Below are 13,632 nucleotides of genomic sequence, written 5' to 3'. Positions count from 1 at the left end.
AAAATAAATCAGGGTTTCATAGTGGATTTTATATATATTTATATATAAAAGAAAAAATAAAAGAAAGAAAACTCCACACATACGGTAACAAGGTACAGCATAACAATATATATATACAGTATTTAGTAAACAGGTAATTTTCTGTTACAGTTTGATGAAATGGGCCTATATATATATATATATATATATATATATATATACATATATATATATATATATATATATAAATAAATGAGGACGGCAGTTGCTGCTTGGTGTTGGATAATGTTTTCTTCCTCCTCCATTGATTTTTATTTAATTGAATTTCATTCCATTCCTCCTCCTCTTCTTCCTGGCAGGATTCTAAGGTGAGCTTGAGCGTGTTAGTCAGTACCACTATGGGGAGGGGGGGTGATTTAACCTGAACCACCCCCTCTCATGCCGGGGTCTGGGCGGGAGCCTTGACCTCGACTGACGCCCTTTTCTCCTTGCGCCCGGCATACTCGCCGATGAATGAGCCGTCTTCGTTGAACTGCACATCTTCGTCGCCGTAGTCCACCAGGCTGTCCTCCCCGCTGTCCCCCCCGCCGCGGGTCTCTCGGCTGAGCGAGCGCTGGCTGCCTTTCAGCGGCTTCTCGTCGTTGTCGCTGCACGTTAAAAAAGTACAGTGAAAAAAAACACACCTAATTTCACTCATGGGTTCCTCTCCATTTTTGCAATGGCCAGGGATTGGCTGGGGCCATGGCCTATTGAGCAGGTTGGAGCTTTTTATGCTTAATAATTAGCATTTGCATTCACCTCACTGCTATGCAGCGGTTGAGGGGGTTGGGTTGGGTGGGGTTGGAAGGGATGGCTAATCACACAAACGTACCAGTCGACACATTTCGGCAATCGGCAATTCCTATGGCAAGGGGACCTTCGGGGGAAGGAGGAACGTGAAATGGGACGGAGCCTTTCAAGAGGCATTAAGGAAAATCATTAACCCGGCTGGTGGACTGTTAAGAAAGGCAGCCATATCCTAATAAGTAGGTCTCAACAGTATGGGCCCAACCTTGAGAGATCCCCTGTGACACTACTTCCATCTTGGTTTCAAATTTATGGACGGGTGTGCATGAGCAAATTCTTTTCTTTTGTTTCTTTTCATTATCACATTGAGATTTGTAGTGGCGCGCCTTTATCAACTGATTGCAGGAATTTCACTTAGCAGGAGGTAGGTAGGATATGAATCGAGCTAAATCGCAAGAGGGCTGATGAAACAGGCCGACAATATTACGAGTTCAGAGATGAGCAGCTTTCAAATACACTGATTGGTTTCGCTGTCCTGCAGTGCCACGGGCAAAGACTACTCCTCTAATGAGACTCCTGCCATTAGACCCATCAACGCCAACAACACCAACACAAGCTAAGCTAGCGCTGCAGCAGCTAAGCTTAGACTAGCATTTAATGCGGGGGGGGGGGGGGGGGTACAGAACACAACGACAATCACTGGGATTCTGTTGGCGTTTAGAACCACATACTTTTGGAATTACTTCGCCATGTCGTGTGTCTGGAGCAGGGGAGGGGGTTCCGCAGGGCTCCGCGTTAGGCCCCTTGACTTTTCAAATTGGGATGGAACGCAGAGACAGAACGACAGTAAGAAAGACAGAGAGGGAGGGAGAGAGAGTACAGTGGCGCAGAATGGCGCCAGGCATGCAGACATTATAGAGCGTGGTGGTGAAATGGCATTCCAGGATAGGAGGGTGGGAGTTGTGGTGGTGAAGCTAGCTTACCTGTATTCACAAAATGTGTCATCATTCATGCCCTGGGATTCCACGTCTGGATGAAGGTCTTCTTTCTCTTTTACTGCTTGCCGAAAAAATGAATGACACAACATGATTCTTTCGAGAGTTATACTCAAGAGAAGAGAGGTGTATGTGTGTGAATAATTTTCCACTCCATCGGGTCTCCACTCGCTGCCTGCATTTGTTTCAACAGAGATTTTGGGGCATCGCAAAGCACTGTATTGCAATGTAATGACAATGTTTTAGGCAACATGTAAAATGCTGCAGGGAAGAATTCTCTGTGACAGACTTTTTAGTAATGGTAGCAGAAGACAGCTTAACAAAGAAAAAAATAAACAAACAACAACAGAGCTGAAGTTTTTGGCAATGGCCAGCCAGACGTCAACCCGGCGGCCATTAGCCGTGAATGATAAAGCCGTTAAAGGCTCCGTGGACCCCGCTAGGAGGAATAACACCGCAATAGCACAGCGCTGAGGTCATCATTGCCGGTGTTGCTCCCCTGTGCAACATTTGCATATCTGCCGTCTTTAGATTCCTTTAGAAGAACATGCTTATCTAAACAAAGTCAAACTCAAATGTTGAATGTGCTAGAAATGCTATTGGTGCCAATTGCACATCTTTTCTTGTGTGAATTAGCCTTCCGAAATGGCGTTTAAGCCAATCATTCAGAATGACTTGTAATAGCAAGTAAAAGTAAAAATATTGAGTGACACAGATCTGAGAAAGTTCTGAAAATTTCATATCCATCTAGGACTTCTTTTTTTCGGGTTCTAGAACGCTGTGATTGGGGCGGCATTTAAGTTTTTGGGTGGCAAACTATTTTGAGATTATTGAATCCTACTGTACGTTGCCAAAATTGTTTACTGGGATGGGGCCTGTGGGAGTGTATGTGTGTGTGTGTGTGTGTGTGTGTGTGTGTGTGTGTGTGTACGTTTGTGTTTGTGTGACTGAACACCTACCGGAGTACTTCCCTCCTTTATTTCTGTTGACAAAGCAGGCAATCAGCACAATGAGTGTGAGCAGAGCAACGGCACACATCAGGCCGATAAACCAGCCCTGGGTGGATATTCCTCCGTGGATACTGGCGAGACCTTAGGAGTAAAGAGAACAACAAAAGTCGGTGACTATGACTTGCCGTGCCCTTTCGGTTGGTGCACTCAATCGAGTGCTTGAATCAACAAAGCCCTATCTGATGCAGGAGGGAGTGGTAGGAGCAGAGAGGAGTACTGCAATGGAAACCTTGGAGTTTTAATATAAACAGCTAATCCTCTTGCCAAATAAATCAAGTGGGGAAAGCTGTTGAAATGTAATTCCTCATGACAAGTCCACCTGGTGGAATCAAATCCTATTGACGCCGGTGAAAGAAACTGCACGTCGCACCTTGAGATCTGTTTTAGAGGGCATGCCGGGCGCACCTGGGATCTGCCATGATCAGGCATCGACTAGCGATCCTTCAATTTTATGTGGTTTTGTTTCTGTCTGTGTGTGTGTGTGTGTGTGTGTGTGTGTGTGTGTTCTCTCTCTCTCTGCCATCCTCACCTTTGGAACGGGTCCTGATAACGTCTTCGAAAATACTAGTATTATCAACCTGGCCGTTAACCATAAGGCGCACAGTGTACTCAGTCCCAGGTTCGAGGCCCTCAATGACGTGGAAAGTCTTTGAGGTGTTTAGTGCCTCAGATATCCTCCAGATACCTTTCCCTATGCACAACAACGAATGAACGACCAGGAAGGGTTAGTACTTAGGAGAACACGTTAATGATGTATGCATAGTGAACAGGAAGAAAAGAGACAAGAAGGACTATAGACCTCTTAAGTTAGGTCGTTGGATGTGATGCCAGCTTTGCCCAAATATGAATTTGTTTGTTCCGAATGGGGAAAAACGAATAGGGTTGACATATTACAGAATCTTACTTGTCGCAGTCTGGTTTCTCAAACTTTTTAACCTAAGTGTGTTTGTCTCTCTAATTGCCTTTGGCTCATCTATTTCAGTAACCGTTTCCAAGTCAAAGCAGTAATTTGGCAAAAAGTGACTTAGACGCCTTTAATTTGCACCATCCTACTTCTACTCTAAATCAGTGCATTGGTTGGTCACATTCACCCCAAAGATGTCATATCAAGAGTGTCACACTTTTGGTCAACTGACTAGAATTAAGAGAGAAAGAAACTTCCAAAGACAACAACAATAACAATATAACACTATAGACTACAAACTGTCAATCACCAACCAGTTTGAGACCCCTCTGCTGCAAAGCCTTAAAAGCTTACTTCTAAGGCAAAAAGCCAATGGCAAAGCCTAATTACACGAGTAAACACTGGTGCAGTGTTTCAAAGATGGAAGGTTAGGGGACTAAAGAGCCGAGGATTTTTATGAGCTTCAAAACCGATGCAGAGCTCTGATACGATATTTCTGAATGTTATGCTTGATCCTAGCAAGATTACGAAAAAATGGTTACAGAAAACAATGCACTAAGCACCATTATAGAGACAAACATGTTTTATAACAACATCTACATTTGAAAAGCGATAAATGCAGGATGACACAGAGAGAAAACCCCCATTTCTTTGTCCCCATAGAAAAATAACCAATGACATCCAACTTTCAAGGTCTACTACAGTCATAAACAGACACAGACTAGCGACGTTAGTTGTACGGCAACAGCTACAAGTTATTCAAACAAAAGCAGCGTGACAGCGTCTAGGATTTGACAGAGGGGGTGGGGGGGGTGAGAGCTTACGGTTGTTCATATATGCAATATAAATCTCTGAATCCGTGGACTGGCTTCCGGGACTCCAGCTGATATTCACAAAGTTGCCGCTAACGGACAAGCTAAACAGGGGATGTACTGACAGATGACAGGACGAGATGAAAGACAGGAGAGGTTGCGGCAGAAGATTAGTAAGGCACGTGAATGAGTCGGGAAGGAGCACTTTACGATGCAACAGAGGATATTGCTTTGGCTCTCCTGCTAATTCCCAACACTACGGCTAAGCAGGCGTTGATAGCGGCTGACAGAGGAGACGTTATTGATAGCTAGATGTAGTGATGTCGTGTGTAATGACCGGTGAGGCCTGCGTAGATGGATGCAAATGTACAGATGGAGATAAAAAGGAAGACAGAGAAAATGTACAACACTCTCTAGTGTCTGAAGAATATTTCAGTATAAAGTATATCAACCAAAACCAAGACCCAAATTATCTGCAGCCCGACATCAGGCGATGAAAATGCTGGGTGAAAGATATGTAAACAAGCGCAGGGTATTTAATAAGGGACTGTGTACAAAGTTATACTTTGACAGCTGTCCAAAGCCGATTCCCCACTTCATTTCCCTACGGCAAACATGCAAATCTTCTTGCCTGTCTCAAACTCAGGTGCCTTATTTGCTCATGTGATAATTCGGTACACAAGGAGGGACACCTGCGCGTCCCTCGCTGCCCATTCCAATGAGCGCGCACGACATTGTCTGACTAATGTTGATGGATTCGTCCGGCACTATGGTAATTCCTGTCGCTGGCAAGGGTTAGAAGTGCGTGAGAGGGACAAAAGGAGGCCCCGTCTAAAAATAACCCGAGAACCCGGCACTCTTCAGCCCACTATCAGATGACGCAGAAAGCAGCTGCTCTCTCTGCGGGGGGGGGGGTGTCCTAAAAGACATCTTCAAAGTCAGTAAGCTTTGTTTTTTTTGTCATTTCAAGGAAAGGCCCAGAAATATTCTGATTTGGGGAGCTTTCGACAGCTTCCACTTATCTACTTATCTCAGTGTCCCTTTAATCTATCCCAGTGGGAGCTCACAGCTGCCCAACTCCTGTCCGCAAGGACATCACCCCACCACCACCAACCAACAAGATTGAATCTCAGCTGAGGCACTGTTCCGCACACTTCCTTGTCCCCACAGTGCCCTGGCTGTTTACCCACTTGAAGATTACATGGAAATGCTAGGTGAGTGTTTGGTCAATAGAGTAGGAGGTGGGTGGGGGAGGCCGTGCAAATCAATTGTTGACAATTAGACATTGCCGTCCCTTCGGAACGACTACACGGTCAAGCTGACACATTTTGGACAAAGGTATGGATCTGGTGGTCTGGGTTTGTCCCCAACCACCCTATGAAACAAGAGGTTCGGTTCTAATAAAAAATGCAAGGGTTTTTCTGATACACGTCAATATGTCTGGTACCAAACTGCCATCTTTTGGATACTCCAGTCCCAGTTATATTGGAATGTGTTTGCTAGCCATGGTGGCAGCTGGTTCCTGTGTGTGCGTCTAGTGGAACTGCAGCTCTACCTATGGAGGATCGAGTGGGCTTGGCCCGTGGGGACCTTGTTGTGCTTGAAGGTGAGGGGGAGGCTGACTGGCCTGAAAAGAGAGACACATCCTGTGGTTATCAATTTGGATTACAGTGCCGCAAGGTACTTCCGAGCAGGGGAGTTAGGAGTTAGCAACTCATGCTATCTGCAGCTATGGAGGCTAGTTCTCTAATATTAGTGACATCTCGCAAAGCACTAGGACAACAAACTATGGCTACGCGAGTGAAACAACTGGCAAAACAGCACACAAATGACTCAAATTATCAAACAGTTAAAAGATAGGGTTTCAAAAAAATGCTGATTGTGATTTTTCTTTGTTGTATTTGACTGAGGTTCTGATAGTTTTACTTTAAACAGTTGTGTAAATTAGATTGTTCCAGCACATAATTAGATGGAGAAAGGATGAATGTCTGCTATGCCCACTGGGTTTATAGCTCTTAAAGCACCATTTGTTTCCCCTGCTTGAGTTGTACATGTGGCACGGCGCCCACTGTTGCTGGGATAAAAGTCAATATTCGTTTACAGAGCCACAAATGAGGCAAGATTAATATGAATTTATAATTGCGCAACTAATTACCTCGGCTGTTGCGGGGAAAGCAGCAAACTTTATCGAAAGTTGACATTTGGCTAATGAAAGGAGGCGTCAGAGTGCTCTGTACTGATGGCAAGGGCAAAAGGCAGACAAGGTTGATTATCTGCAGATGAGCAGAGCGTCTAGAAGCCCCCCCCCCCATGTTTAGCATTTGTGAAATGTATTGCCTGAGTTGTCTCAGGCTCAAATTCGACAATCTACTGTTGTCTGCAGTCTACAATATATATAACACCTCTTCACATTTCTACTACCAGCTACTCTAAAGACCAATATTTAACATGCTGTACCAACACGTACCACAGTGAAAATATAAAAAAAAATGTAGTGTGTAATTTTAAAATTAACTATTTAAAAAACAGTATAATGTATATCTGTATTTCTACATGTATTCATTGATGTATTTATTTCTTAACAAATTGTCCCTTAAAAGCTGTAGCTCAAGCAGAAAGAACCAGTATGTGTGGGTACAACCTGCCATAGTCTTTGCAAAAACCAAAAATAGTTTTGCTTTCGGCGTGGACAGAGATCTACGTACTGAGGTCGGCGGAAGAAACCAAAGTGGTTGCTGGAGGGAAAGAACAGAAGAGAAAGCAAAAAGAAAACAAAAGAAAGGCAATGTATTGCGAAGAAGATCGTGTCATCTTCACACACACACATAAATGCAGGTCTAGCTTGTGTGCGGGCGCAGGAAAGCCGGAGCAAGGACACATGTGGGTAAAGCCAAAGCCGAAAACAGATTTCAAATGTAAAGTTCACCTTTTTTTGCTGTTAGTCCAGTAAGAGAAAGCGCAGCGGCTCGAAGGCTACATTCTACGTAGCATACAATGCTAATGATCCATAGCCATTCGGCAGGAAAGAATCCAAACTGGGTCTCTGAGGCTCGCTGCGCACATTATGACCACATTTTCCCTGTTCAGCATTTGTGTGAACTTCTTGATTGAATGATTGCATAGCTATCTTTAAATCGTAGAGATCCCCACCCTGTCCAGCATCAAGGCGACTACCACACACTTACCTTGAATGAATTTTAAACCCAGTAGCAGGGGAAAAGGCGAACGACTACACGGAGGGAAAACAGCTCATAAAGATTACATACCTAACAACGCTGTTATGATTACACCATTCAATATCCAATCAATTCGGTTTCCTCCTGTTCAAAGCAATTGTCCCTCTTAGCTGATTGTTGGCTCGCTCACGTTCTCCCAACGCTCAATAAGCACTTGCTCTTTCATGACAGTGACAAATAAAAAGCACTTCCACAGCCATGCAATATTGTTTATCCAGCAAAACAAAAAAAGAAGATTGCATGGAGATATGAAAGGCTCAGCTGCCCAGCTCCTCCAGTTCAATGCCAAAAAAAAAAAAAATCACGTAGCTCTGTGATCTAACTCCACCTGAACCTAACCTAAATTATGCCCAATGGCCTGGGTGGTAATTCGATATTATAACCATTTATCACCATTTGTTAACATTTATTATAACCATTTATCATTTTTCACTGGTGTTCTGGAAATGGATAGATGTGATGTGTGATCGCCTTGTGAGACACACTTTTTTTCAGCCTAAACCTATGACACTGAGCAGATTTCTCACATTATAATATCTGAATATTTATAATAGGAAGTTTAATTTGAAGTCTGACCAAAATTGATACACAAAAATTACTTAGCAGAAAGCAGATAGCAGAAAAGGTAGAAATCGTATTTCTATATTTATTTTTTCTAAAGAGCGCTCCCTACTTCATCTTCTTTTAGCAAGTCTACTTTTCAGATCAAATAAACACATTAAGAAGCCAGGCCCACCCGTTTAGCCAACCTTATGGTCCGCCTTTTAAATTCTCACCTGTAGTGTGTGGTAGTGAGCAAGTTTGTACTTCACACAAAGGTCAGCTCATTCATAAACAGACAAAGAAGATAGATATAGAAGTTCCCTTTGATTATTTTGATAATAGCTTCCTCAGTTCTCACCCAGTCTTAGATGTGGCTCCCTAATTCGGTCACTCACGTGCTTCCGGGGTGGTGGTGCACTCCTCGCTGACGATGGGTCCACAGCCCACAGTGGTGCAGGAACGCAGGTAGAACTTGTACCTGCTCACCGCCTCCAGGTCCCGCAGGGTCCACTTGGTGGTGGCCGGGTTGCTGATGTCCACCATCTGCAGCGCCCCCACCTCTTCCGTGTCGTTGACTGGAACAGACAGTGTGGAATTAGGGGAAGCCTTCAGATAAGTGGTAGGGGTGTCCCAAAGTGGACTTATGTGCCAACTATTTGACTTGTTGGACAGTTTTTTTAGTATTCTTGTTTATGAAGTCAGCCCCTTTGTGTTGACCAAACTTGTAAGGGATAATGTGCATCCAGCCGGTAATTATGTTGTGTATAACACGGCTGCTTACGTACTTAAAAAAGTACATTTAGATGGAATACTGTTGTGAAATTAATTCAGAACAAGTATGCCTAGCACAGCGCTGCACTCGGAAACTGCAGAAGCTTTCGCTTCTTAGCTACTTCTAAGAAAACAACTATTTGACCCACAAATAACTCTAACTTCACCCTACATATAACAAGTTGTTGTGAAACAAGGGATGTGAATCCGGGATGAGAAGCTGTTGCCCCATGACAACTGTAATTGTTAACAGATCAGTGGTCATTATTCAGAAATAACCGACTGCTGATTGCCTCTATTGACCAATCAGAATCGAGTGTTCCACAGAGCCAGAGAGTAATAACAATATTTACAAATTTACAAACAATTTATTGAATTCTGCACCCAAACTTGTGCGAAAGGCATTACAAACATGGACACTCGTGCCAAACCTCCCACGTTTCAATATCTGGCAGATGCAACTCAGGCCGGCTTCTGTGTGATGCAAACCCAAGATGAGCCTAAATGGGCTCGGGCCAAGAACAGCTGTGAGGCAGCATTCAGATTCCTCTGGTGTGGCTGATGCCGTACTGACAGCTGGCTGCATTACCCTCAACCGTTTCACACATGACTTCCTTCAAGGGGGGACGTTGGATGAGAAAAAAAAAGACCCACTTCAAAGGAGTCCATCAACTGGATTACATTGGCACAATGCAAACACCCCTCCCCAAAAACACCACCTGACATCTTGGCCTCTCCCGTGCAGCTGCAAAATCAAACTTGATTAGCCAAGAAATGCATCTCCCAAGATGTCGCTGGAAATTAGCCATTAGCTTCATCGTGTTTTTTGGGGGTTTCAGCGACAGGAAGGACACACACATGCACACACAAACACACACACACACAGATACAATATTTGTTGAGTGATTGAATCCCTTAAGACTCACTGTCCCCTGTGGACTGGATGGGGTCACCGACACTGGGATCTAAACAGGCGCTGACACGACAGCCTTGGTCAGCACCAGCCCTAGCTGCCATGACGCCATGATGGGGACATATTGGAACAGCAGGAAAGTCGGTCTCGCCTTGACATTTTTCCCATATACACGCTCGAGACCCGGCGTTAACACTCCTGGCCCCATTAGAGCCACACAACGATTTTATTTCCTTGCTAAGGGCCACCGGGTTAGACCATCAAGCAAACAAAGAGCCGCGGATCAGCCCTTCTACGTCTTCTGCTTTTCCCGATGACACCTCTGAATACGAAGGGCTCAATTTCAGGCAAGAGCAGTTTTTCCGTAGATAAGGCTTATTGCAATCCAACCGTAGAATATTACTTATCGTACAAATGTTTTGGGTGTCAAGGCTCTGTGACAGTGGAAGCTCCCTTCCTGAATGGACAAGTCTGGCCAAATAAAGGGGTCACTGACTCAGCGTTATCTTCAGATACAAGGGATAAAGTAAGAAGACAAATTAGCTAATGGTATTAAAACCATTGATTGGAACAGCTAGAACGGTCTATGACATATTGCCCAGACCTAATTGGTGCCCTATGCTACATTTGATTTCTCAGGACAAGGACCCACCACTTTTTTTCAGTAATTTTGGGATGTTTTGTCATTGAATGAAGGAGACTTTCTCCACGGGGGGAAGAACAGTACAGCATTAAAAACACAACTTGACACCAATATCTCCCAGTGGCAAGAGGAGTGTGTCGCCGTTGGGACTGAGCAACTCGTTTAGTTTTGAGTGGACACGTACTGAGCTGGTACTCCAGGAGGTAGCCGGTGAGAATCCCGTTGGGCTCCACCGGTGACGCCCAGGCCAATGAGACGCTGTGCTTCTGGATGTCTGTGACCCTGAAAGTGGGGTTTTTCTCTGGAACTGCGGGGATGAGATGGGGCAAGAAGGTCAAACAAGCGTGGAGCAAACTGAGACAATCATGCAACACCAGTTTCTTCCTCAGCTATTGTTAGATTTCATGTTTTGTTTCTTGTTTTTTTTTCAGCAGGGGTGAATCAATGTGTTCCATACTGTGTCTCTAACTAAAAATCCTTCCTTCATACCTCCCTCCGGGGTTTTGAAGTGGACGGGGTGGCTGCCGGGCCCGTTGCCCCTGCCGTTGAAGGTCATGACGATGAGGCTATACTCGGAGAAGGGCGTCAGGCCCGGCACTACGCCATGACTCCGGTCCCCGGGGAACGTTAGCGTGTGCTTGTCTCCGTGGCTCTTCTTCGTGTCCACCAAGCTGCGCAGACGCCACCAGTTCACCTAGATTGAGCGAAAATAACATAAAATAAGATTACACTTCATTCATTCCGAGGAGGGAAATTCAGCAATACAGCAGCACAAAACAGTGTAGTTGAGAAAGTGATACAAATTAAAGTGCGATAAGAATAACACAAATGTACAATCTATCCATATACATACTGAGGCAGCAATTTTTTTTACCCCTAATGGTCCATGAGCGTACTGAAAGCGGGCCACCCAACCATCAGCAGAATAAAAGCTATAAAGATCTTAATAGATTTTAATAAACAATGAAAATATTGTTTTAATGTAAATAAAAAAAACAATCGGTAAGGTGTTTTTCCAAATATTTTAAAACTCATTTCATTGTATTTTTCTTTCTTTTCTTCCCAGAAAAAAAATATTTTTCTACATTCGGAGAAGACATGAAAGTAGACAAGTCACATAATAAAATCTAGGTTCGGTATTAACGCTGCAGCGTGTAGGTCTGGGTTGGGGAGAGGCAGCTGACGGTCTTTGCTCCCACTGCATGGCTTCTCTGCGGCGGTTGCCTCAGGAGCCGGGGGCGGTGGAGGGCCCACATACGTATCTGGCTGTCTGCAGGTGTCCGTGGGGGGCGCTAACATCCGGGTGTCGTGCACTGAGCGCAGTTGGCTACGTGGATGGGCGCTTGGGGAGCCATTTACTGCCATTGCTATGACAGGAAAATGCCAAATTCCAGTTTCCCTGGCCTTAATTAACTCTGCTTTGCCGATACATGTTGTCTTCTGACATTTCTAGAGCCAGTGTTTGGTTTGTCCGTTCTGGGCTACTGTAGAAGAAACATGGCGGTGCGTCCTATGTAGTGTACCCGCGCTCTATGTAGATGAAAACGGCTCAATCTAAGTGATAAAGACACAACAATTCTTATTTTTATAGGATTATACACTAATTAAAAGATATTTATGAATATTATATTCTATTTCTGCCAAATCTGTTCGGTAAATTCTACACACTGCACCTTTAAGTCACAAAACCACATTTTTAACAGTTAAACTTTTGAAAGGTAGCCATTGAGCATTCACTATCAATTGACATACTTTCAAAAGTTTAACTAAGCCATTCAGCAGTGGGAATATGACTTTAAGCCAAAGGGGTGTATAAGCTAACAATTGGCTCGGAAATGTTGGAGCAGTGTTTAAATAAAGATACAAGACAAATGTTGTCTGTTCAGGGGAAAGAAAATGGGCGCTTACAGAGAACCTACGCTTACAGAGACCCCAGATATTTTCCCAACATCGGCGGTAGTCTATAAACAAAGTCAAATCAAATTCGGTAATTGTCACGACTCGCTAACCTACAATGCCGATGAAATGGGTCATCATCCTCCAGCAACTGCGACTCACAGAGTCAGCCAACTGTCATACGAGGGCTGGGGAGGGTGAGGGGTAGTGGATGCTTTATTGTATTTCTGATGGTGGTCTTTAGGGGGGGTGTGTGCCAAGGAAGGCCAAGTGGTTAAAGCAAGGTCAGGGCCATTGCTTTCTTTGGAGGTATTTACCCTGTAGCCTCCCAGGTGTCCGTGCAGCTTGTCCTTGTGCACGCGCGTCCAGCTGACCTTGACCGCCGAATTGTTCATCACCTCCACCGCCACGTTGTCGGGCGCCGCAGAGGGGACTGCGGGGAGGCAAACGCAAACACACACAGATATACAAGAGACAAAATAACACATTCACATCTTTATTCATACAGACACCGGCACTTCATACTATCAACATCACTAAGAGTGAACTCGACACAAAACACAGCACTTCAACTCCTTAACGATACAGAGGATTGAACGTGTACGCGCTATTCAACAAGCTACTAGCCACGGTACCTATCAGGGGAATCTAATAGCTGCTACAGAAATTTCTAAACAAAGATTTAAAGAGCGTGATAATTCAGCTAGATGTGGAGGGTCTACAGAAAACAGAGATGAGACATGACCTGAGGTGACCTCCTTGGGGCAACTCCAAAAGAAGGCTGAAGATGGGAAGATAATGTAAGATATCTTGCTAAACTTGGTTGTTAAAACCCTGGCGTATGGGTTTTGTTTTTAACACTGTTGGAAAATTTGGGGTTCAGAGACCCCCCGGGATTTTAAGTCCATTTAGTGTTGATTTTGCTAATTACTGAGTAGAATTAGCTGGATCAGTGCAGGGCTGGAGTAAAACCATGGACTAGGACTTTGACTTTCTGGACCTGGACTTTTCCACCTTTTGCTTTGCTTTTGCTTTGCTTTTGCTTTAAAATGATTCCGGCTTATTTTGAAGGTAGATTTTAAGTCATCAAACTTTAAAAAAGACCCAATGACTATCGGTAGAACTAGTCACGTCTTGCTGGTTC

General features: G+C 44.3%; 1 protein-coding gene across 1 annotated transcript in view; it reads right to left on the bottom strand.

Annotated features, from left to right (window-relative positions):
* Positions 1-241: 241 nt before the first annotated feature.
* The window catches only part of chl1b (cell adhesion molecule L1-like b), a 30,107-nt gene continuing 16,716 nt past the window's right edge, over positions 242-13,632 (bottom strand). The window contains exons 19-25 of the mRNA XM_079999970.1: positions 12,806-12,921; positions 11,082-11,286; positions 10,777-10,899; positions 8,661-8,840; positions 2,720-2,851; positions 1,749-1,821; positions 242-626 (exon numbers count right to left, since the gene is read on the bottom strand). Of these exons, the coding sequence (XP_079856096.1) occupies positions 416-626; positions 1,749-1,821; positions 2,720-2,851; positions 8,661-8,840; positions 10,777-10,899; positions 11,082-11,286; positions 12,806-12,921 (1,040 nt within the window). The 3' untranslated portion in view covers positions 242-415. The remainder of the gene's footprint in view (positions 627-1,748; positions 1,822-2,719; positions 2,852-8,660; positions 8,841-10,776; positions 10,900-11,081; positions 11,287-12,805; positions 12,922-13,632) is intronic.

Source organism: Zeus faber, assembly GCF_960531495.2.
Source record: "Zeus faber genome assembly, chromosome: 5".
NCBI lineage: Eukaryota > Metazoa > Chordata > Actinopteri > Zeiformes > Zeidae > Zeus > Zeus faber.
Note: the sequence above shows the minus strand (reverse complement) of the source record. Positions and strands in the feature narration are given on the sequence as shown.